The 26,122-nt window shown below is 31.5% G+C and overlaps 1 protein-coding gene across 3 annotated transcripts in view; it reads right to left on the minus strand.

The window, feature by feature from the left end:
• The window catches only part of LOC126883081 (calpain-9-like), a 425,026-nt gene that overhangs the window by 319,923 nt on the left and 78,981 nt on the right, over window positions 1-26,122 (minus strand). The window contains exon 1 of one of the 3 annotated variants that reach the window (XM_050648316.1): window positions 707-837. The exons of the other annotated variants lie outside the window; for them this stretch is intronic. Coding sequence (XP_050504273.1) covers window positions 707-746 — 40 coding nt within the window. The 5' untranslated portion in view covers window positions 747-837. Of the gene's footprint in view, window positions 1-706; window positions 838-26,122 lie in introns of those variants that run through there. 3 annotated transcript variants of the gene reach the window in all.

Below are 26,122 nucleotides of genomic sequence, written 5' to 3' on the forward strand. Positions count from 1 at the left end.
ATTTGTGCATCCCAGTTGCCAACGTGTCCGCTGAAAGGTCATTTTCGAAAATGTCAAGAATTAAAAATAATTTCCCATCAAGTATGACCCAAGAACGTGTTAACACTTTGTAGATTTTGTCAAGAAAAAAAATTTTTTTTGAAAAGAAGTCTCTGATGTGATCGAACTGGAATGACAATTTTTCTGTTATAGATATATAAAAATCGTAGTTTAAATCCATTTTTAGTGTATTCTTATTTAAATAAAAATTTCTGCAATTTTTTTTGGCAAAAATGGTACATGTTTGAAGGGCGGCTACTAGAGAATTGCCTAGGGCGTCAATTGACCTAAACGCGGCCCTGTGACACCATATTGAATATTTTTGAAAAACCTACTTTTCATGAGCTACAACTCTACTTCTACTGGGTCTACAGACTTCATATATAGGTCCACCTAGAGGATAAGAGGATCAAGAATAAGATAAGATAAGAATTGTAGATCCAAATTTTCAAGCAAAACCTTCGTAACGTGGAAAATTACACTCACAAACGATCATTTACTAGCCTATGCCTATGACTAAAAAGCGAAAAATCGGAACACTAAGAAAATTATATAACAATACAATAGCTGAACATTTAAAAGGAAGAGGTCTAGATATCTAAGTAGACACACATTATAAACACAACAGACACAAACAAACGATAATAACAGTAAATCTTTTACCGACCTTTGATGACCAGCGAATCTTCCTGATTTTTAAACAGCATGTCGTTTCTAACTGCACTTATGTATTGACCACACACCACTGAATATTTTATTTTAAAACTTATACATTTTCGGAGCACGACATTATTAAGTGCTTATTATTATTGCAAACAATTACATTCAACTCCGATGTTGTCGTGTTTGTTTATAATCGTCCAATGTCAACTGTAAGGTTAATTTATGATGTAATATATTAGAATACATATTGCTATTTAATTGATATTTACCTTAAGGAATAATTTAAGGGTAGGATAAAGGTTTTATTGAGTCATAAAGGAGATTAATGCGGGAAATACTCCAAACATACAGTGAATACGGGAAATACAGCAACTCCTAAAATTACCGGCAACGAAAATAAACTTTAAGGCGAATGACCAATTTTTGTCATTATTAATGTTTTTGAGGTCGCTGAATCCGAATATGAAGTTTATTTTTATCTAGAGTTGGTAGAACATGTCCAAAAATCAAATTTTATGCAAAAATACCAAAAATAAATTTCGATGTTTTTTCAAATTTACCTAGCTGTATCTTTGGTCGCTGTAAATATTCCCTTTTGAAAATTTTACTGTGTTATCACTGAAGGACTTAGATAACAATTAGATTTGTCAAAATCTTTAAACAAAATAAAAGAAGAGTTGTAAATTTTTAAACATTTTGTCGTCAGGTTTCGTTAGTTTCATGTTTACTTAAAACAGTTAAGTGACAAACTTTTTAGTTTGTAATTTTAACCAACACAGTAATAAAATTAAATTTAACATGTTAATTTCCTAAAAAAAGACAAAATGCAAGTTATAACAGCAGATCCAAGATGAAAATTGGAGCTGGAAGGTCAGATAATAGAACAAATATAATGGAGTTTAAATACCTAGGCATCACACTAGCTACGGAAGGCTCGAAACAAAAGTGGAAGATCAAGCGAATAGAGCAAACAGAGCCGCAGGTTGCCTGAATGACACAATATGGAGAAATAAAAATATCGGAAAATAAATGAAAGGCAGAATTTACAAAACAGTCATCAGACCAATAATGACATAAGCGGCAGAAACACGACCCGACACAAAGAGGACAAAAAAATTGCTCGAAACAGCGGAGAAGAAAACCCTTCGAAAAATCGATGGTAAGACTCTATGGGACAGAGCTAGAAGTACAGATATACGACGGAGATGCAAGGTGGATAACATTAATAACTGGGTAAGAAACAGAAGAATAGAATGGAATGACCACATAAGCCGAATGACAACAAATAGGGTAGTCAGGACAGCGAGAGACGGTTCCCCAATAGGAAGACGATCAGTGGGAAGACCACGAAAACGATGGAACGACAACTTTCTAGAGGCACATTGAAAAAACAGACAGAGTCATGTCTATACAAAAAGAAGAAGAAGAAGAAGAAGAAGAAGAAGAAGAAGAAGAAGAAGAAGAAGACAGTAATAAAGTATAATTCATGAAGAAGTTTTCTGAAAAATTTTAATTCTAAACAATCAACAGCAAAAAAGTTATGTGACTTTATATACGAGTGGCACACCCCAAAGAAAACGCTTATTTCTCGAGAAATTGACCATGGTGTGGTGAATGGCTAATTTTGATCAAACTATAATATGTTTTTGATGGTGCTGAAAACGAAAATTAGGTTTATTTTGAATTTTATGTGGAGGAACATTATCAAAATCGCAATTTTACCCTAAAAATAAAAAAAATTAAATCACGTTTTTTTGCGTTTAACTCGCTACAACTATGTTCTATTTTAATATTTTTTTCTGAAATTTTTTTAGTATAATATTTCTTACCTTTCTAACGATAATGGGATCTGTCTCAATCTTTCTATATTATTATAATAAAAGCTATGAATTGTTAAAAAAAGGTGCAGATTCCCGAATTGCAAAGTTTAATCGCAAAAACTAAGCAACAAAATTTAAAATTTAGCTCTTTAATCAAGTTTATGTTAAAAATATAGAGTAGAAAGAACAAAATGTTTGCAACTTTTAATTTTATAAAACACGTGGTTTCATTTTTTTTATTTTTAGGGTAAAATTGCGATTTTGACAATGTTCCCCCATCTAAAAACCAAAATAAACCTCATTTTCGTTTTCAGCACCATCAGACACATAAAGTATGATTATTATATAACCATCAGAAACGAAATTTGACGACAAATTGTTTAAAAATTAACAACTTCTCCTTTAATTTGTTTAAACATCTCGAACAAATCTCATTGTTACCTAAATTCTTCAAAGATGACACAGTAAAATTTTTAAAAGGAAATATTTATAACGATTAAAGATACAGCGAGGTAAATATGAAAAATTATCAAAATTGATTTTTCGCATTTTTGCATAAAATTTAATTTTTGAACATGTTCCACCAATTCTAGATAAAAATAAACTTCATATTCGGATTCGATCTCGAAAACATAAAGAGTGACCAAAATGTGCCATTCACCTATCATAGTCGCTTTCTCGATTTCTAAGCCTTAAATTAGAGGTGTGCCGCTCGTCTATTATGCTTGCAATTAAAAATTTACCTAATTAAAAAACTAAAAGTGAAACTAAAAAAAACTAAAAAAATTGTAACGTCTATAAACCGAGTAAAAGCAAAGTTGTAGCTCATGAAAAATACGCTCTTATTCGTCTAATTCCAAATCGAATATTTCAACGTAAAATCGCCGAAAAATTAAGCAATTCTCGGGAAAAACTAATAAACATTTTTTAAAGTGTTAAAAAAGCTTCATTTTAGTTGTCTATAAAAGTTTATAGCATCAAAAATAAACGAGTTACGCTGAAAAAAAGTCGGCCACTTTTTTTCGGTAAAAAAAAATCGTGAAAATCTTCTTCTATTGATAGTCTATCTGGTGAGACCGCTCCCGTCTGGAAAAATTTCTGATTCGGTTTCTTTGTGGATTCCTATTCAAAAATGTCCCCTTTAAGCAAATCTGAAGTGTGCCGGGCGGAATTTTTGGGCAGAAATTGTTTAAACAATTTTTTTAAATAAATACAAAAGATCACGTTTTTTTGCTCTGGAACATATACATATTTTTGAGTTTTGTGGGTCATTTTGAACAAGAAAGTTATCTTGTAAATTTTCTCAGAAATTGATAGTTTTCGAGTTATAGGCGATTTAAATTCTGAAAAATGCGAAAATACGCATTTTCGAGGCTTAAAAACTCATATTCAAATTAGTATTTTTGAGATTGTCAGATTCTTAAATTAAACACTAAATATTCAGCTTCAAGATTCTGAAGAGTGATCGCGTCTAACTTTAATTTATACCGTTGTTTTTTAATTATTAAATATGCGTGTGTATCCGATTTTTTGCCGGTGCGGCTCGCTCCGTTTCAAAAATCTCCTATTTTCCTCCGAAAAATATTTTTTTCTAGATTCTTTGGGGCATTCTAAATAAAATAAGTTTCTTGACATTTTTCTCAAAAGTTAATAGTTTTAAATTTATAAGCGATTGAAAATCCGAAAATGCGTTTTTTATCATTTTTCGGATTTTAAATCGCTTATAACTTAAAAACTATTAACTTTTGAGAAAAATGGCAAGAAACTTATTTTATTTAGAATATCACAAAGAATCTAGAAAAAATATTTTTCGGGGGAATATAGGAGATTTTTGAAATGGAGCGCGCCGCACCGGCAATAAAATCGGATAAACATGACTATTTAACAATTAAAAAACAACGGTATTAATTAAAGTTAGACGCGATCACTCCTCAGAATCTTGAAGCTGAATGTTCAGTCTTCAATCTAAGTATCTGGGAACCTCAAAAATACTAATTTAAATATGAGTTTTCAAGCCTCGAAAATGCGTATTTTCGCATTTTTCAGATTTTAAATCGCCTATAACTCCAAAACTATCAATTTCTGAGAAAAATTACAAGATACCTTTCTTGTTTAGATTGACCCAAAAAATCTAAAAATCCAAAACTAAAAAATGTTCCAGAGCAAAAAAAATGATCTTTTGTATTTGTTTAAAAAAATTATTTAAACAATTTTTGCCCAAAAATTCCGCCCAGCACCCTTCAGATTTGTTTAAAGGGGACATTTTTGAATAGGAATCCACAAAGGAACCGAATCAGAAATTTTTTTCAGACGGGAGCGGTCTCACCACATGGACTATGAGCACCCTAAATAAAATTAATCGTCACCGCTTTACCATTTACTTTAAGTCTATGTATATTGTTTATATGATCTGTAAGTTTGAACTGCTTTTTTTTGAAAAAATTTGGTTGTATAGTAAAAAAAGTTTCCTCTAAAAATTTTGGAAAAATTTCCTTTTTTTTTAATAACTTAAAAATTATTAGTGGTACGAAAAATCTCAAAGAGTAAAACAATGTAGGTTTTGCTGTTATAAATACGCTAGTTTCATTTTGCTTTTTCGTAACTCAGAAATTGGTTAAGATATGGCTATTCAAAGTGTGCACACACTCGTGTATACTGACTCGTTCAAGCCCTTTCCATTAATATAAATATAACACTTTCAAAAATAAGCACTTTAAACCGGTGAAACTGACAGATCATATAAAAAATAGAAAATTAAAGTTAACTGTTTGTAAAGTGGTAACGAATAATTTCATTTGGGGAGCTAAATATGGGGAGATTTTCATGATTTTTTTACCAAAAAAAGGGACCAACTTTATTTTGAGTGTAATTCGCTTATTTTTAATGCTAGAAACTTTTATAAACAATTAAAATGAAGTTTTTTGTATACACTTTAAAAAAGTTTAAGTGGATTTTTCCGGAAAAGTGCTTAATGTTTTGGTGATTTCACGTTGAAATATTCGATTTGGAATTAGACGAATAAGAACGTATTTTTCATGAGCTACAACTTTGCTTTTACTCAGTTTATAGTCTTTACTAATACACCATCTTTTTAGTTTTTTTATAAGTTACACTTTTGCTAAGAATATTTTTTTCGATAAAGTATTTACTTTTTGAGTTATCTGCGGAAAACTGTTTGAAAACGTAGTTTTTTTGTTGAAAAATAAAAATTTTCAATCGCAAATATCTCTAAAAGTATTGATTTACATAAAAAACTCTATAGCATGAAAGTTGTTTATAATCAGTCAGTTTATCCATTTCCGGGCTTATATTGAACGTTTGTTTTTTCACCTCCGAGAAGGGGTGACTGTCACCCCCAAGTAAAAGCAAACCAACGGCACAAATTCAACTTTGAAGTGGAGGGTAAGTAGAACCTAATTCCAAATTTTCAAACCTGAGCGACAATCTATTTGGATTTCGTATGAGACTTAGTACGAGGGAGACATTATTTGGCCTCCAGATATTACTACAAAAATGCCGTGATCAGCGAAAAGACGTGTTTCTCTGATTTATCGACTACGAAAAAGCGTCTGATCGAGTAAAACATACATAACTCATAGAAACCCCAACGCAAAATGGTATAGTCGATAACAATGTGGCCCTTATTAAAAACCTATGTTGGGATCAAACGGCGTCGATCAAAATAGACAATCGTCTAACAACAGAAATGTCAATAAAGTTCGTCAGGGCTGTGTACTTCTTCTTCTTCATTTTTATTTAATATATATTCCGAAAAGATCTTTCAAAATGCCTTTCAAAATGGGTTTGCAACGACTTTTGAATGTCGTAATCAGAGAGGGAGATAGCCTGGGGATGAATATAAATACAAATAAAACAAAAGTAATGGCTGTTACACGTGCACCAAATGTCGATATTATTCGACAAATATTCGACAAATATTCGAATCTATAACAAACAGATAGAACCCGTCAGGGCCGGATTTAAAGGAGGGCAGGCTAGGCAGCTGCCCGGGGCCCCCACATTTTGGGGGCCCCCACAAATCCCCAAACTTAAAAAAACAGCACATTATTCACATAGAATAATTTTTGTCGATCAATTAACTGTAATATTTCGTTATATGGAAGGTTTCTCTCCTATTAAAAATGAATTTTTGGCAAATTACGGTCATAAAGCAGAAGATATATTTAAGACATTCTTGCAAGAAGATGATATTGATTTGAAAAGCTGCAGGGGACAGTCCTACGATAATGCGTCAGTTATGAGTGGAAAATACAATGGTGTTCAGCTAAAATTTACATAACACAATATCTTGGCGTTGTAGATTCCATGTGTCGCCCACTCTCTAAATTTAGTTGCTAAAGCTGCAGCTAAGTGTTGTCCTGTTGCCATAGAATTCTTTGATTTTTTTAAGGACTATATGAACCCTATGTATTTTTCACTTCCTCTACATAATATAGATACAACTTGTTAATCGAATGTTTAAAAACGTCTTTAAACGAGAGCAAACGCCGACCATGGCAGAAATATTATTGTTCCTAAAAAAGAGTAAATACTACTAGATAGTCGTCTAGAAGTGATGCCGCAAAAGAACTAGTTAAAGGTTATAATCAGATTAAAGGAGTATTATCCAAAATTTCAAAAGACGGTGGGCAACAATTTGAAACTCGTAGCGATACAAATGGTTTGTATAATCGAGTGTGTTTACTGAAAACAGGAATATTTGCAATATTTTGGAATGAAATCTTAAAGAGGACAAACAACACAAGTCGTATTCACCAAGATCCAAGTATTGACTTTAATTCAGGAGTGGCGGCACTTAAATCAAATAAAAAATTTATATTCTTTTAAGGAATATTTTAGAGACTGACATGACATCATCAGATAAATTTAGGACTCAAAATTTTATAGCTATTATAGATCACTTCATTTCCTTTTCAAGTCATAGGCTTTCGGCATATGAATCCATTCATTCCAATTTTGGATTTTTACATTATTTGGAAAATTTAGCTCCCAATGAAATTGAAGCTCACTCACTGAAGCTTACCGACAATTATAGCAATGATTTAGATAAAAAAACTAGGTGTCGAACTAGTACAATTTGTAGAATTTTTCAATTCATTTAAAGAGGAAATCGGCTCATCAAATATAAGTAAAGAACTTCAAATGTACCGACGGTTAAAAGAGAAAAATGTGAATGCTGCAGTTCCAAACGTTGTAGTGACACTTTGTTTATATTTAGTTCTGATGGTAACTAACTGCAGTGGAGAGAGATCATTCTAAAAATTGAAGTTAATTAATAATCGACTTCGGTCTATGATAGGAAAAGAGTGTTTGAACCATCTCTTTGTAATGAGCATTGAACACAATGTCTTAAAGCAACTAGACATGCCCGACATAATCAAGGAATTTTCAGTTAAAAAATCTCGAAAAGTACCCGGACTTTAACCATACCATAGTCACAACAACAATTTGTTTAATGGTAGGAGGTAGGGCCCCACACCAATTCTGCCCAGGGGCCCCTCGCCAATTCGGCCCAGGGGCCACCACTGCCTTAAATCCGGATCTGGAACCCGTACCAAGATTCCAGTATCTTGGTTTCTGGATAATAAACGATCTAGATCCGATCTAGGTCCGCTTTTCAAAGAATGAAAAAAATCCTTATAAACTCTACCTTATCATTGGATAGGGCCCGCATAGCTCAAGCGATAGCAAGTCTGACTTCCACGCAGGAAGGCCGGGGTTCGTCTAAGCCGGCGAGAACATCTAAACATTTTTAAAATGTCTCTAGGCCACAGGTCGACTCAGCCTTAATAAAAATGAGTATCTTGGGTAAAGCCAGGGGTAATAATAGGCGGTTGAAGCGTAGCACTGGCCCTGCTACCTTCCTTGAATACCGTAGGCCCTAGATATAGCAGACTACCATGCTATAATTCCAAAAGCAGCGTTAGCGGTATAAAACGGGAAACTATAATTATACATAGTGGGCCAAAGAAAACAGCCCACCTCGATGTTTGATAGTATTTATTAGATTTTAAGCAAATGAAGAAACAGGCCGATTTTTGATCTAACGGGGACACATTTTTACGGTACATACATCTGTCATTTGTCAACCCCTCCCTTCTATTTCCCCCGCCCCTTATTTTTAAATTCGGAATAGGGGTCATGTGCTACCTCATTTGAAAGGTTATTCAATTCTCTATTTAGTAATATTAACATTGACATACTTCTACTTATTGGGACCGTGCAAGTTCGGAAAAGCGACACCTGGTTTGATAACTCGGCAACATTCTTCGCACTTTTAATTATATTGGCCAATTATATTAGTCCTTTTTGCTCGATAATTGTCAAGGCCAGAGCCCAAAAAAAATATAAGAAGAAAAATTAAGATTTAGGTTATGTTATTAAAGGGTAAACAATTGTATGTAGTAAATAAAAGTAATTATTAAAATGCAGTACTGCAAGCAAAATATAATTAATTAAAAATACTTGTATATAATAATCGCTTATCATATCAATATTATGAGCAACATATAATTTTTCTTCTGTGTAGAAATGACACTAGGTATGAAATATACGTCAATTTGGCAATTTCAATTGACAATATGAATTATTTAAAAAAATTGCAAGATTTCTCCACCCGTGTTGAGCTGGCCCCCCCACTTGCAAAAATTAAAAACAAATAGCCCTGATTTATGAGCTATTTATGAGCTTTCATATACCGCAAACTAAAAATTTTGAGCTCGTTCCACTGAGCAGGAATTTAATACTTTAGAGGGGGGCTGAGTCAGCCCCCCCCCTACTTAAAAATAGGAATATTGAATCGCATTTTACGGCAGAATTACGAGCAATTTATGAGCTCTTGAAATTATATAGTTTCGATTTTTGAGCTCATCCCTTTCACCCCCAAACAACCCTTTAATTGATTTAACTTAAGAGAAAAATGCTGAGAAAACTTAAAATATATCGTATTGCGAATATAATTCCTATAGCTTCTATACTCTAAGAATAAACTAATAAATCACGTGCATTTCGATTATTGAGCTACAACCCCTACGCAAGAAAACCACCCTATCTTCCCGGCTTAAGAGAAAGTTGTACTTAAATGCATTAAATTAATTATTTGGCGACTACATATAATTTAATAATTTATAAGCTTCCAAATTACGCGCATTTAGATCAGTAAATTGCAATTTATTTTGTATAGTGCAGTCACTGAAGGTAAAAAACAACGAATACCTTCAATTTCGGTGAACCTTCATCGATTTTCACGAAAATTGGTCAGTGGTTAGAGGAAACCTCTAGAAACAAAGGTGATATGGTACCACCTTGCGCCTTTACCCTGAGGGTGGATACCGCCCCTTCTCGGGGGTGAAAATTATTTTATAAAAAATAATTGCACAAATCTATAAAAGAACAAATTATAAGCAAAATTTATTATATAAAGTTATTAAAATAATTCAATTCTTTTTAAGTTATTAAAGATCAAAAATTTTAATTATTCGTGAAAAAAATGCATGTTTTGAAGCGGTTTTTCTTAAATCACTGAAAAACTGTTTTTACAAAAATGTTAATAGTAGTTTAATTCGTATAGCTTATATTCTAAGAATAAACTCTTAAACCACTCAATCTTAAGAGAGAGTTGTACTTAAAATAATTTAAATTAATTATTTGGCGACTAGATATCTTTTAATAATTTATGAGCTCGCAAAATATACGCATCTCAATTATTGAATTGCCAGTTTCTTTCTATAGTGCAGTCACTAAAGGTAAAAATCAACTATGACCTTCAATTTCGGTAAATCTCCATTTTCACGAAAATTGATGAGCGGATTTTGATGCTATCAACTTTTTCTGGAGCTCATTTTTGATAGGTATTTCTAAGTACTTTGACAAGTCCTAAGTGTTATAAAATGCATCTCTTTCCCGTTATTTAAGCTTGAATCCTTAGATTTGAACAGTCGCAGAAAAAAATATACATTTAATTACCAATAACTTACTTTAAATTAACATTAAAGGGTTTTTCAAGTAAGCAATTTATTATATTTTTTATTAGCTTCAATTTTAGTGATGAAAACTTTTTTGTAAAAACTTACAGTTTTTGAGTTATTTATGAAAAATCGCTTTAAAGAATGCATTTTCTTTCACAAAAATTAAAATATTTGATCTTTAATAACTCAAAAAGTATTGATTTACTAATAATATTATATAACAAATTTTGCTTACAATTTGTCCCTCTCTCGATTTGTGGGGTTATTTTTAATAAAGTAATTTTCACCACCGAGAAGGAGTGACATATACCCCAGGCTAAAACCGCAAGTTGTTATTGTCAATTCGTGAAAATGAATGGAGATTTACCGAAATTGAAGGTCATAGTTGATTTTTACCTTCAGTGACTGCACTATAGAAAGAAAATGGCAATTCAATAATTGAAATGCGTATATTTTGCGAGCTCATACATTATTAAACGATATGTAGTCGCCAAATAATTAATTTAAATTATTTTAAGTACAACTCTTAAGCCGGGAATATGGGATGGTTTTCTTGCGAAGGGGTTGTAGCTCTATAATCTAAAGGCGCGTGATTTAAGAGTTTATTCTTAGAATATAAGCTATACGAATTAAGCTACTATTAACTTTTTTGTAGAAACTTACAGTTTTTCAGTGATTTACGAAAAACCGCTTCAAAACATGCAGTTTTTTCACGAATAATTAAAATCTTTGATCTTTAATAACTTAAAAAGTATTGACTTATTTTAATAACTTTATATAATAAATTTTGCTTTTAATTTGTTCTTTTATTGATTTGTGCAGTTATTTTTTATAAAATAATTTTCACCCCCGAGAAGGGGCGGTATCCACACTCAGGGTAAAGGAGCAAGGTGGTACCATGTCACCTTTGTTTCTTGACGTATCCTCTAACCACTGACCAATTTTCGTGAAAATCGATGATGGTTCACCGAAATTGAAGGTAATCGTTAATTTTTACTTTCAGTGACTGCACTATACAAAATAAATTGCAATTTACTGATCTAAATGCGCGTAATTTGGAAGCTTATGAATGATTAAATGATATGTAATCGCCAAATAATTAATTTAATGCAATTTAAGTACAACTTTCTCTTAAGCCGGGAAGATAGGGTAGTTTTCTTGCGAAGGGGTTTTAGCTCAATAATCGAAATGCACGTGATTTAATAGTTTATTCTTAGATTATATAAGCTATAGGAATTATATCCGCAATACGATATATTTTAAGTTTTCTCAGCAGTTTTCTCTTAAGTTAAATCAATTAAAGGGTTGTTTGGGGGTGAAGGGGATGAGCTCAAAAATCGAAACTATATAATTTCAAGAGCTCATAAATAGCTCGTAATTCTGCCTCTCCTATTTTAAGTAGTGGGGGGGGCTGAGTCAGCCCCCCCACTAAAGTATTAAATTCCTGCTCAGTGGAACGAGCTCAAAATTTTTAGTTTGCGGAATATGAAAGCTCATAAATAGCTCATAAATCAGGGCTATTGGTTTTTTGATTTTTGCAAGTGGGGGGGGGGCAGCTCAACACGGGTGATTTCTCCACTATTCGCTCACGATCGTTTCTCGTACCCCCTCCAAGTACTTGCACACCGCGAATAGAACACTTTCTGATCTACTTCACTTTTGGATTCAAGCCCAGGGCTTTTTTTTATTTGTCAGGGGAAGGGGGGAGCACTTCTCGGAGAACTCATTTTTACATTGTTCTATTTTTTTGTATAAAATTTACTGCATAAAACTAAATTAGTGAAAATATTATTAATTCTTTTTTTTTGTAATTGAAAATCGTGAAAATCACCACCTAGCATCCCAAAAAAAATTGTCTTTTTTCAAATAACTTAAAAAAGTATTTGTGATACGAAAAGCTTCGAAGAGTAAAAAAATGTAGATTTTGCTTTTCTTATATTTTGTTGTCATGTTTTTCTGTAAGACAAAAATTGGTTAGGATATGGCTGTCCAAAGTTTGAATGCACTCGTGATTAATGACTCGTTCAAGATCTTTAAACTAAAACCCTTTTTCAAAACCTGCTTTGATCCAGTAAAACTTACAGATCATACTTACAATAGGTACATAAGTAGAATTTTAAAGCGGTAACTATTAATTTCATTTAGGATGCTAATTAGGGGGTGATTGTTTCGATTTTTTTTTACTAAAAAAAGGAACCAACTTTATTTTGAGTGTAACTATAATGATGCTAGTAACTTTTATAAAAACACAAATAAAGAATATTATTTTTAATGTTATTTCACGTTGAAATATTGGAATTTCACTCTTGAGCAGGAATGGCTCTCACCCCTCAAGTGAAATCCACCCTGGACGTAAGTCTAAAAGTGAAGTAGGTGGTAAGAGAAACCTAAATCCAAATTTTGATGGAATTCGATGGTGACACAGTAAATTACACGGTATCGCCGTATTTCACTTTCTTTATATTATTCTGAATAAATAGTAAAATAGTAAATAATTCAAGTTCTTTTACTGACCTAATATTATTTTGGGAAAATTCAGTGTTGAGTATTTAGCTCAAATAAAAATTCCGCATTCATATATTCATAAATTTACTAGGTAAATGTAACAAATATGATGATTTTTTAATTATGGACACTGATCATTAGTGTTACACTTTCGTATTTATACTAAAATAGCAGAGTGGCGCTCAACTGTTACAGAAAAAGATTAGAATTGAAACAATAGACGCACACCATTGCTTGTTAAACAATTAAAACACGTTGTAAATGATACATCTAACAGTGAACTTGTATCTTGTGTGTGTGTGATGGATTATTTACACACGACCTCGAAAGTAATCAGAGCAGGCGGTAGTAATAACTGAATACCTCAGTCTCACCATGAATTACTATAAATTGCTTGTTTGTGTAGATGGCATATTCCCAAGAAAAAGATCTATGGAATGGCCATTGTGTATAAAATATCTTATCTTTTAGATATATTATTTTTGGATTAAGGTTTAGTTTAAATATTTTCTAATTTTATTCTAATTATGGTTTAAAATAGTCCAAAACAATTAAGTGTTATTAAGTTGTCAGATTTTCCCTTTAGACAATGTAAAATCAGAAGCGATAGTGATGTTATACATCTATCACAAAAAAAAACATGTAAAAAAGAAGCAAACGAAAACAAAATGGTATGAAAAATGTAAAATTGTGACAAAAACAACTGCATAAAAATAAATGCCTAAAGAGTTAGAGATAAAAACGTTAAAAGCCTAAATGTTACAGCGAGAACCATGAACCGGGGCCCCTTAACATTAATCTTTAAAAATAAGGGATTTATAAGATTAGGTTTAATACGATTTTATAACCCTTCAATTTACCTTTAAAATGGTTTTTAGATAAAGCTGATATCAAAAAAATTTACGTACCTAGTTATTCTAAAAAAAAAAACAAATACCATTTTTTTGTAAAAAGTTTTGGAGCATAAATTTTGAAAAAGTTTTGGAGCATAAATTTTGATGCTATCAACTATTTCTAGAGCTCATTGAATAGGTATTTTTGAGTACTTTAACAAGTGTTTAGGATATGCTGTTAAATTCATTGTTTTCCTGTTATTAAAGCTTAAATACTTATAGTCTGTTCGCTAAACTCAGACGCAACTTTCTAGATATTTTAGTCGGTAATTTTGCCAATTTTAGTAAAGTTGGCAAAAAATACTTACTAAATAGTTAATAATCACTAAATAGTTAGTAATTTTGCCAATTTTTGCAAAATTGGCAAAAAACAAAAAAATTATTGACTAAAATATCTAGCCAGTTGCGTCTGAGTTTAGCGAACCGACTATAGATATATTTAAATAGGTACTCACCGAAAAAAAAAAAATATACCTTCACTTACCTATTAATATTAAAAGGTGTTTTGAGTAACGAACTTATTCGATTTTTATTAGCTTAATTTTGTTAATAATAACTTTTTTCTTCGGCCGTGCTAAAAGAGTCACTTTCCCGCACGCATTTCGTTTCCGAAAGTTGCACTTTCCCGCACGGCGTGTGTGAAAGTGAATTTTCCCACACGGGGTGCAGGAAAGTAAAATACCTTGTAATAAGGCATTATAATACATATATTATAATACATGCAATAAACTAATATTTATATATTATTTACTAATTTATTTCAAATTTATCTTATTTTGTTCATGTTTTAATGAAATTAGCGCGATTATTTCATTCATAGGAGATTCTGACCAATAGAAAGCTACGGAAATCCAAATTAAGGTGATAATTTTTGATAATATCCCGTCGTCAAATATATTACGTCAGATGCCCTTCGTTTCTACGAAAAAATACATTCAGTGACATTAATCACAATTAACGTTTTAAAAGTTATAAAAGTGATGACTTTCAACCGTAAAATATTTTATATCAACTGTGTGTTTAACAGTACTAATTTGTACTTACATAAATAAATTACAATAAAATTTTGGTTCTGAACAGTTTTATTTATGAAATAATCGCAACAAATTGCACTCGATCTCTAAAATTAATATAGAATTTTAGAGCTCTTGTGCAATTACTACTGATAATTCGATGAAATAAAATTATTTTGACATAACATTTAAAAGTCAGATCAGGTGCGGGAGCACGCCAAATAGAATTCTATTTTAGTGACGTCACGTTGCCTAGCAACCGTCGATTCTCCTATTATGAAATTCTATTTTGTGACGTCAGCAAAATAGAATTCTATTTGGCGTGCTCCCGCACCAGTAGACAATTACAACGGTTTTGAATCGTCGTCATGAAAACCAATATCGTCGTCATGGTTACCCATTATATTGAAAGTTTGGTTTTGACAATTTTGTGAAAGAATTAATTTGTATATTTTCACTCTTAAATAAAAATTGATATAACTCTATTTTTTGTGACTTTTTTCCAAACGTACGGCCCTAGAAAAAATATTGTTCCTAACTCATGCGGACAGTTTATTTCCCGCACTCGACTGCTTGTCCGAACTTCGCTATCGCGTCCTTCGGGTCAACGGCAGTCTCGTGCGTGAAAGTATCACTTTCCGCATTAGTTAGGAAAATAACTTATTTCCTATAGAAAATACTTAATTAGGAAAAAAACTCTTTTGTAATATCTTATTTTTGATTTATTGATGAAAAAAAAGCTTTAAAACATGTAGTTTTTTCCCGAACAATTAAAATCTTTGATCTTTAATAACTCAAAAGTCATTCATTTATTTTAATAACTCCATATAACAAATGTTGCTTAGAATTTGTCTCTCTATCGATTTATGAGATTATTTTTGATAACATAATTTTCACCCCCGAGAGTAATAGCGCAAGTTGGCACCATTTCACTTCTGTTTCCTGCGGTATCCTCTAACTACTCACCAATTTTCATGAAAATCGATGGAGGTTCAACGAAATCGGAGATAATAGCTCATATCTACCTTCAGTGACTGCACTAGTGGAGTCACTGAAGGTTTTCACCTCCGATTTCGTTGAACCTTCATCGATTTTCATGAAAATTGGTGAGTAGTCAGAAAATACTTCAAGGAACAAAGGTGACATGATGCCAACTTGCGCTTTTACCCTGGGGGTGGATGCCACCCCTTCTCGGGGGTAAAATTTTTTTATTAAAAATAATATCAGAAATCGATAGAGGGGCAACTTCTAAGCAAAATTTGTTATATAAAGTTATTAACATAAATCAATACTTTTTGAGTTATTAAATATAAAATATTTTATTTTTCTTAAAAAAAAATGCATGTTTTGAAGCTGTTTTTCACGTATTAACCAAAAATTATAAGCTTTTGTAAAAAAGCTGTTATTACCAAAATTAAAGATAATAAAAAATTTAATATACTCATTACTAAAAGAACTAAACTAATGTTATTTCAAAGTGAGTTATGCGTAATTGAATGTATATTTTTTTCGACGAGTACTCAAATTTAAGTATTCAAGCTTACATAACGGGAAAACGATGCATTAAGTATATAGAATATATTTGTTAAACACTTGTCAAAGTACTTTGGAATACCTAACAAAAGAGCTCCAGAAGAAGTTAATAGCATCAAAATTAAGCAAGTTATGATGAAAATAAGAGAACCCTTTCGATTTTTTTAGGAAAAAGTGAAAAATAAAACATATGCCATTTCCACAAAAATTACAATTTGTAGTATTCCTCACAAGAATTTCTTTAGGTTAACATAGTTAATGATTTCAACAATTTTGACCGGTTTAGAATGCATATTTTTGAAAAAAAAAGATATAATTTAAAAAAATCAGAATTTTAAAAAAATCAGAAAAAACTCCAAAAATAATCAATATACGTAAAAAATCTAAAATAACAAAATTTAACTTTTTTCAGTTCCAAATACTTTACCCCTTTTACTATTTCCATAGAATAAAAAATAACCGAGATAAAAACGTTTAAAATTTCAATTTTGCTGCGAGAACCATGTAACCGGGGCCATTTAACCTTTTATTCCTAAAAAAGTAAGACGTTTAAAAGATTAATTTTGACGTTTTCTTATATTTCTTGGAATCAACTTTTAACTAGATTTTAGGTGAACCTGATATCTTAAAAATTAACGGAGGTATTTACAAAAATACAATAACATTTTTTGAAAAATTTTTAAAAGATACATTTTGAAACATTTTTGGTGCATAAATTTTAATGCTTTCAACTTGTTCGAGGGCTTACTTGATAGATATTTCTATGAAATTTGACAAATGTTTAATAAGTTTATGTTATAAAATGCATCATTTTCCCGGTATTTAAGCTTGAATACTTAGATTTGGGTACTCGACGAAAGAAATATACATTCAATTACCTATAACTCACTTATATTTAACATTGAAAGGTTTTTCTAGTAAGGAGTTTATTTAATTTTTTATTAGCCTCAATTTTGATAACAATAACTTTTTTCTAAAAACTTATAGTTTTTGAGTTATTTATGAAAAATCGGTTAAAAACATGCATTATTCTCACGAAAAATTAAAATTTTTAATCTTTAATAACTCAAAAAGTTTTGATTTATTTTAATAACTTTATATAACAAATTTTGCTTATAATTTGTTGCTCTAACGAATTGTGGGGATATTTTTAATAAAATAATTTTCACCCCCGAGGAGGGGTGGCATTCACCCCCAGGGTAAAAGCGCAAGTTGGCACCATGTCACCTTTGTTCCTTGAGATATCCTCTACCACTCACCAATTTTCATGGAAATCGATGGACGTTCAACGAAATCGGAGGTAATAGCTCATATCCACCTTCAGTGACTGCACTAATAAGAAGGTTCTAAGTTAAGTTTTACATAAGTTATGAATATTTATAAAAACTCAAAATTTATTATTTATTTTGCAATTTTGTTAGCAACCAATAAGAGTAGACATATTCAGCGAACGCCATATTGAAGTTTTTTATACGATTTATGAGTTTCTTACTCTCTTTGTTTAAAATGCTTAACTTTTTGGTAATAGACGAAAAAAGCGAAAATTTACCGTTTTTTGATCTTCATTTGTTTATAACTATGTATATCATCAAAATCGGTTGCAGGAAACATATACGTTATTATTATAGATGCCCGTACTACTCAAAAAATCTGGTTTCGGCCTGGAGGGAGTTGTGTCAACAAAAAAATAATTTAATAGGATTGTTTACTTCTATTTGTATAAAACTAACCTAATTTTTTCGATATTATATTATTTGAATGATAACAATATCCTTAACTTTTGACGAGCAGTTTATATTGCTTCTGGTACCTGTTTATTGAGTGCATTCAAGCGGCTGGACTGGCCCGCCGGTGCGCCATTTGCCTTCATTAACATCTATAATAGGTACCTGTTAAACATTTAACGTAACGCTGAAGAATTTTTTGACCCTTTACCCAAAGATACATAATGCAGCTAACATTCTCCTAAGTAATTTTTTTGTAAAATACAACTCATATCAGGTATCACATTAATTATTAAAGGCCAACTATGTGAAGTAACTCATATCACATAGCTCAAAAAAAGCACCCATGGTTTTGTGTTAATAGCTTAGATGTGACGTGCGGCGCCCTCGAAGACCATTTACACGATTCGGGCGCCTTTTGTAGGTATCAGTATTCGCAATTTCTGTTTATAATATATGTACCTAAGTGTGGTACATCCGACAATTGGCCTAAAAGATACAGGGGAAATTTTCTGCGCTCTTTAACTACATTATACATATAGGATTATTGCGCCCCAGACTCTTACATATCGAAGCCAGTGGGCGCAAAAAATACAACTGGTATCAGGTATCAGATATCAGATGGATGGACGGGGTAACACAGGATGCCGAGAAGATCGGAGTTGGCAACTGGAAAATGCAAGCAAGGGACAGAACAGAATGGCGTAGAAAGCTTGAGAAGGTCGAGGCCCTCTAAGGGCTGTAGCACCAAGATGATGATGATGATGATCAGGTATCAGATAATCAAAGTTTAGCGCATACAGTTCGAAAATGAGGTACCTCAAATACTCAAGAGGTGTACATCTAGGAATAATTAAAACGATCGAAAACATCTACTAGAAAAACATAATAAAAGTAAAAGTAGAAGACGAACTAACTGACCCAACTGAAGCTGGCAATGGGATAAGACAGGGGGGTTCCTTGAGTCCTTTATTATTCAACCTGATCATGGATGAAATAATAAAAAAAAGTAAGAACTAAAAAAGGATACCAAATGGAAGAAAAACAATTTAAAATAATTTGCTATGCAGACGACGCAATACTAATCTCTCAAAGTGAAGATGATTTACAACGTATGCTGTACCAATTTAACATAACCGCCCGAAAATTTAACAAGTGTTATAACAGCAAATCAAATAAGATGTAAATTTGAGCTGGAGGGTCAGATATAATAGAACAAGTGATGGAGTTTAAAGGTCTAGGCATCGCACTATCTAGCTAAGGAAGGCTCGAAACAGAAGTGGAAGATCAAGTGAATAGAGCAAACAGAGCCGCATGTTGCCTGAATGACACAATATGGAGAATTAAAAATTTAGCAAAAGAAATGAAAGGCAGAATTTACAAAACAGTCATCAGACCGATAATGACATAGAGGTCAGAAACACGACCTGACACAGAGAGGACAAAAATATTGCTCGAAACAGAGGAGTTGAAAACCTTTCCAAAAATCGATGGTAGGACTCTATGGGACAGAGCTAGAAGTACACATACACGATGGAGATACAAGGTGGACAATATTAATAACTGGGTAAGAAACAGAAGAATAGAAGGGAATGACCACATAAACCAAATGGCAACAAATAAAGTAGTAAGGACAGCGACAGACGGTTCCCAATAGGAAGACAATCAGTTGGTAGACCACGAAAACGATGGAACGACAACTTACTAGAGCCACATTGAAAAAAACAGCCAGAGTCATGTCTATACAAAAAGAAGGAGTTTGAAAAGGGCACCCAGGGTAACAGCTTAGATGCGACGTGAGACACCCTCGAAGACCATTTTTACGATTCGGGCGCCTTTAGTAAGTATCAACATCCGCCGTATCTGTTATAGTATAAAAATGATACATCCAACAATGGGTCTATACTATAGATACGAGTGTAGTTTTTTAGGCTCCTTCACTACATTACACATGTGAGATTGTTGCGCCCCAGAATTCTACATAATGAAGCCAGTTGGTACAACAAACAGTGTTGGGTGTCGGGGTCAAATTGTAAGACTTTGAATCAACCCGTGTTTCAACCCAAACGTGTTAATGCAACAATATTTACAACTTTTAAATTTCCAATAACACAGATATTCAACCATCACTACTTATGACATTGAATAATCTATAAAAGAGTGATCCACATAACCTGAATTAACTAATTGAAGGGTCTTAAATCAAAAGCAGTTGATTTTTTTGTCACTAAATATAAGTTAAGAGTAACAAATGTAACCAAAACATGTCTTTTTTTACTCTTAAATTACTCTTAACTTATATTTTCGAATTTTGATACTACCAACACGTAAATTAAAGTATTATCTCAAGAAAATACCATTACATCAATAAAAGCTATTTTCGTATAACGTAAATTACTAACTAAAATACTCCCATTTTCGAAAGTATTTTGTTGAGTTTTAGAGCGCACTACAAATTTGAAAAAAATTAGAATGTGGCCACTAACAATGATTTTTCTTAAATTTTTTTGAACCACTAGATTCTTTTATAGAAGTAGTTGAAAAATTTCTCAGGTTTTAAAAAATTATTTGAGTGTCCAGGAAGTAAAAAACAATAGGTATAACAACAGAGTTAAAGGGATACTTAGAAACTGAATAGCTTCAACTTCTATTGAAACTTCACCCGTAACTTCAGTTTCTATTGAAACTGAAGTACAGAAGAATATAACAATATTTAGAAACTGAATAGCTTCAGTTTCACAGTTTCTAAGTTTCAGTTCTATTATTTTTGTGGCACCTTAATATAATTTACTATTTTTACTGGGAATAAGCCACAATATTATTTTAAAATAACTTACATTAAAGTAAAATTATTGTGGCTTATCCTCAATTAGATAGATAGATATTTTTATTGACCCTTTGTTACATACTTGTAGGTATGCCTAGGTATGTGAAAAATCCCAATAAAACATTACAATAATACAGTTACAATCGAAAGTAATATACAGTACAAGACAAATGAACAATAAGTTTCTAACAATTATTGTATAACTCGTATTAAAATACAAAAATTAAAATTCGCCCCACAGATTGGACATCTTCTAAATAATTTGAGCTAAGCATTCTGTAAATTCACGTACTGAATAAAAGGCATGCAAATGCCGGCAAATTGCTTTAAGTTTTTTTAAAAAGTTACTAGAGAATTAAAATTTTTAAAATTAGATGGTAGTGTATTAAAAAGTAGGGAGCCTGCATAGTGATGTGAGTCGAGAATATTTCCAAGCGAATATTCGCGAACATTGGAAAGTTTCCGAGAATATTCGCCTATAAAAAATGGAAATATTCTCCTGACCGCGAATATTCCCGGAAACTTTGAATGGAAAATCCTCGAGAATATTTCCGAGAATTTTCAAGAATGTTTCCGAGACCTTTCCATAATATTTCCGAGAACTTTTGAGAATATTTCCAAGAGCCTTTTGGACATAAGAGTCAGTGCCGTAATTTGAATTTACATAGAAGTAGCGCTATTTAATTCACATGGCCGACGAAGCTATACCACTGCTAAGTGGACATTGTTTTGATCATTACCTTCATTATTTTTATACTAAAAATGTCTAAACTATACTAAAATCACGATAAAGATGCACTAGAAATAAACAAACTAAGACACGTTGAATGTTAAAAGGAGTACTCCCGAATCATGATTTACAATGTATAAACTTCGCAAATCATGATTTGGGATTTACAATATACATACATATTGTAAATAATGATTTCCCAAATCATCAATTTCCCAACAATCTTCCAAATCATCAAAGTCCTCCTCGAACGTTCAATGTTTGTTTATTTCTAGTGAATTTTTATTGTGATTGCAGTATAGGTATAATGCATGGGAATATTTCAAAAGAAAAATAATAAATAAAAAGAAAAAATTCAAAACTACAATACACTAAGATCATTAAAACTTCTTGTAAAAACTACTTAGATTGGGTTTAATCCTTAATTGTATAAAAAACATTATTGCATCTAAAAGTGCTTTACCGATATTTATGATCATAGAGGGAGAAAATTTAAAATTTTCACGGAATTTTAAACAGAACTGTCTGGAAAATGAAATATTTTGGATAAAGTTGCAAAAAGTAGCAGTTGTTCTAACAATAATTGTGAAATGGATTAGGTACTTTATTGGAAGGCAGTATGTTTAAAATATCCCAGGTTGTTGAGGCATTTAAGGATACAGAAAATATTTTTACCTAGAATATTCCATGACTTCCAATCAGTAAGTTTGAGGAAAAGGAATGCTTATCTAATTTAGAAAAAAAAATGGCAGTGAAGCCTGTGTACTATGCTGCAAACTTACTTGATTCTTCTTTAACAGGACAAAGCTTCACTGGTGAAGAGCATATTAGCTATGCAGTGTATAGCTGCTTTTTAATATATTTTTTAATGATTAATTATTTATATGGGAAATAAGCCACAATTAAAATGAAAAAAATAATTTTATTAACGTTTCGACGCCCAAATCGGGTGCCGTTGTCAAAATACAAAATATTACTAAAATAAACTAAAGTGTTGTTGCTAAGCAAAAAAATTCTTCTAATAATTTATTTAATCTCACTCATTTATATTGGCAATTCAGACATATATTATACATTTTTAAAGTAGAAGACTTTAAAATGATATTGCCAATATTTATGAGTTGCGTTCCTGGGACGACTTACTGAAAGATAGTTCATTCGATTACATGAAATTAACCCCAACTCAAGAATATCCGTCATAAAAAATTATAGCATGTGATATGTCTTTAAAAAGACAACCAAATGCAACGACAGTAAAATTCTCGCGTTAGAGACTTCATAGTAAATCACAAGGAAAAACCAGGAAAAACCCTGTGATACTATCCCGACATCGTAAGTATTTGGTCTTACATTAATTTACTCTCAAAAGATAATACCAAATTCTGACTTGTAACATGTTTAAATTATAAATAATATTAATAATACTAGATATATAAGTAATACTAAAATATAAAATATGTACTAGCTCGATATTATTGACTTACTAATCTTGGTATTTTCTTTCTATTGACTTCCTCTTTCAGTATGGGTAACCACATCCTACTGCATTCTACCGAGGAATTTGCGACACAATTGGTTTCATTTAGCATAATTAGAGTCGCTTCTTTGATTTTTCTCTTTTTACTATCTGATTCTTTCAGGACTATACTTGAATCTCTCCACTGAACTCTATGTTCATTATCCCATGCGTGTTGACATATTTGAGATCTCTCAAATTCTCTATTTTTAATATAAGATTGATGTTCACTTATTCTAACGTCTAATGGTCTTGATGTCTCACCTAAATAAAATTGTTCGCATTCACAAAGTATTTTATAAATGCAATTCTTTGTTCTTTCTTGATCATTGTTAGGTTTAGTTTTAGATAGAATAGATCTCAATGTGTTTGTTGTTTTGAATGTTGTTGAAATGTTGAATTTATTTCCTATTGTTTTAAGTTTCTCGGATAGTCCTTTTATATATGGTATTGATATTTTCCTCGTATTATTTCTGGTGAATGTTGTAGGATCCCGTTCTAAGTTGTTCTGTTCCATTCGATCCAATCTTGACAATTCCTTATTTATAAACGATAAAGGATAATCATTTTTTAATAAAACAGATGTTAACAATTGTTTTTCTGCTAAAAAGAAATTTTCGTTAGAACAAGTAATTTTGGCTCTATCATATAAGGATTTAATTATTCCCTTTTTAACGTTGATGTTGTGATTTGACTTGTAATTGAGATATCTGTTGGTGTGTGTTGGTTTTCTATACACTTGAGTCTCATATCCAATATCCTTCTTGATTTTTATTGTCTCTTCTTGATCGTTTATAATATTCAGGAACGTATCCAACAATTCTGATCTATGAGGCCATATTGAAAACACATCATCTACATATCTCCACCATACTGTGGGTTTTAAATTTTGTTTAGAAATAATATTAGTTTCGAAATCCTCCATAAATATATTAGCCAATAATGGAGATAAAGAAGAGCCCATTGCTAGACCAAAATTTTGTTTATAGAATTCATTGTTTAGTTGAAAATAGGTATTATGGGTACATAATGTCAATAACTCCATTATAGCTGATACATTTAGTCTTGTCCTAGTTGCCAATGTATTATCATTCTCTAATTTCGTTTTGATTATGTTTAAAGTTTTATCTAATGGTACATTTGTAAATAAACTGTTTATGTCAAAACTTACTAAAATATTATTGGGATTAAATTCAATAGTTGATAATTTGTTTAAAAAATGTTTTGTATTTTTTATAAAAGTGTCATCATTATTAGCAAATGGTTTTAGAATGTTTAATAAGAATTTTGATAGTTCACTACAAGGAGAATTGATGGTACTACAAATGGGTCTAAGTGGTATGTTCGCTTTATGAATTTTCGGCACTCCATAAAAATGTGGTGTCTTACTGTAGTGAGGTGTCATTAATTTTCTTTGATAGTATGTTAGATCATTTTTAAATTTGAATAAAGTTCTATATATTTTGTTTTCCAGTGTCTTCGTTGGATCCTTCGTTAATTTGCTGTAAGGTCCATTTGTAATTAGATCTGTAATTTTGTCCTCATATTGTATTTTATTCATTATTACAGTTGCATTGCCTTTATCCGCTGGTAGGATTGTTATGGAGTCATCATTTCTTAAAGTTTTTAAAGCTTTCATTTCCTCTTTGCTGATGTTCTGTTCAATTTGATTAGACTTTTCCAATTCAAGTTTACATAGTACCCTATATTGTTCTTTTTCATGAGTTGGTAGACACTGGGATATTTTTTCCACTGAGCTGATTATGTCTAATTTTGGAATAGATGGATGAGTAACAGCATAGTTTAAACCTTTTGACAATACCAAATTTTCCGTTGCATTTAAATGTCTATTTGATAGTTTGACAACTGTCGCTAATATGTCATTATTTCTATTTAGGTTATCAAAAGTATGTAAACTATTTTGTTCTAAAAGATTATTAAATTTATTTAAATGTATATTTCTTTGTTTCTGATATGAATTTTCATAAATTATGTGTAAACTAAAAATAATTCCATCAAAATCAGAATTTGATATCATTCCGAAAAGTAAATCTTCAATACTTACGATGTCTTGTTCGATAAAAAATAAATTTGACCTGTGAAATTGCAACCTTTCCCGGATCATCGACAAACTGGCTCTATGTAGAATATTTTGGAGTCTTCTGCTTGAGTATGCTGGCCGTAACCTCAAATGCGAACAATTTTATTTAGGTGAGACATCAAGACCATTAGACGTTAGAATAAGTGAACATCAATCTTATATTAAAAATAGAGAATTTGAGAGATCTCAAATATGTCAACACGCATGGGATAATGAACATAGAGTTCAGTGGAGAGATTCAAGTATAGTCCTGAAAGAATCAGATAGTAAAAAGAGAAAAATCAAAGAAGCGGCTCTAATTATGCTAAATGAAACCAATTGTGTCGCAAATTCCTCGGTAGAATGCAGTAGGATGTGGCTACCCATACTGAAAGAGGAAGTCAATAGAAAGAAAATACCAAGATTAGTAAGTCAATAATATCGAGCTAGTACATATTTTATATTTTAGTATTACTTATATATCTAGTATTATTAATATTATTTATAATTTAAACATGTTACAAGTCAGAATTTGGTATTATTTTTTGAGAGTAAATTAATGTAAGACCAAATACTTACGATGTCGGGATAGTATCACAGGGTTTTTCCTGGTTTTTCCTTGTGATTTACTATGAAGTCTCTAACGCGAGAATTTTACTGTCGTTGCATTTGGTTGTCTTTTTAAAGACATATCACATGCTATAATTTTTTATGACGGATATTCTTGAGTTGGGGTTAATTTCATGTAATCGAATGAACTATCTTTCAGTAAGTCGTCCCAGGAACGCAAC

The sequence above is a fragment of the Diabrotica virgifera genome, chromosome 1 (genome assembly GCF_917563875.1).
Source record: "Diabrotica virgifera virgifera chromosome 1, PGI_DIABVI_V3a".
In the NCBI taxonomy this organism is placed as follows: Eukaryota; Metazoa; Arthropoda; class Insecta; order Coleoptera; family Chrysomelidae; genus Diabrotica; species Diabrotica virgifera.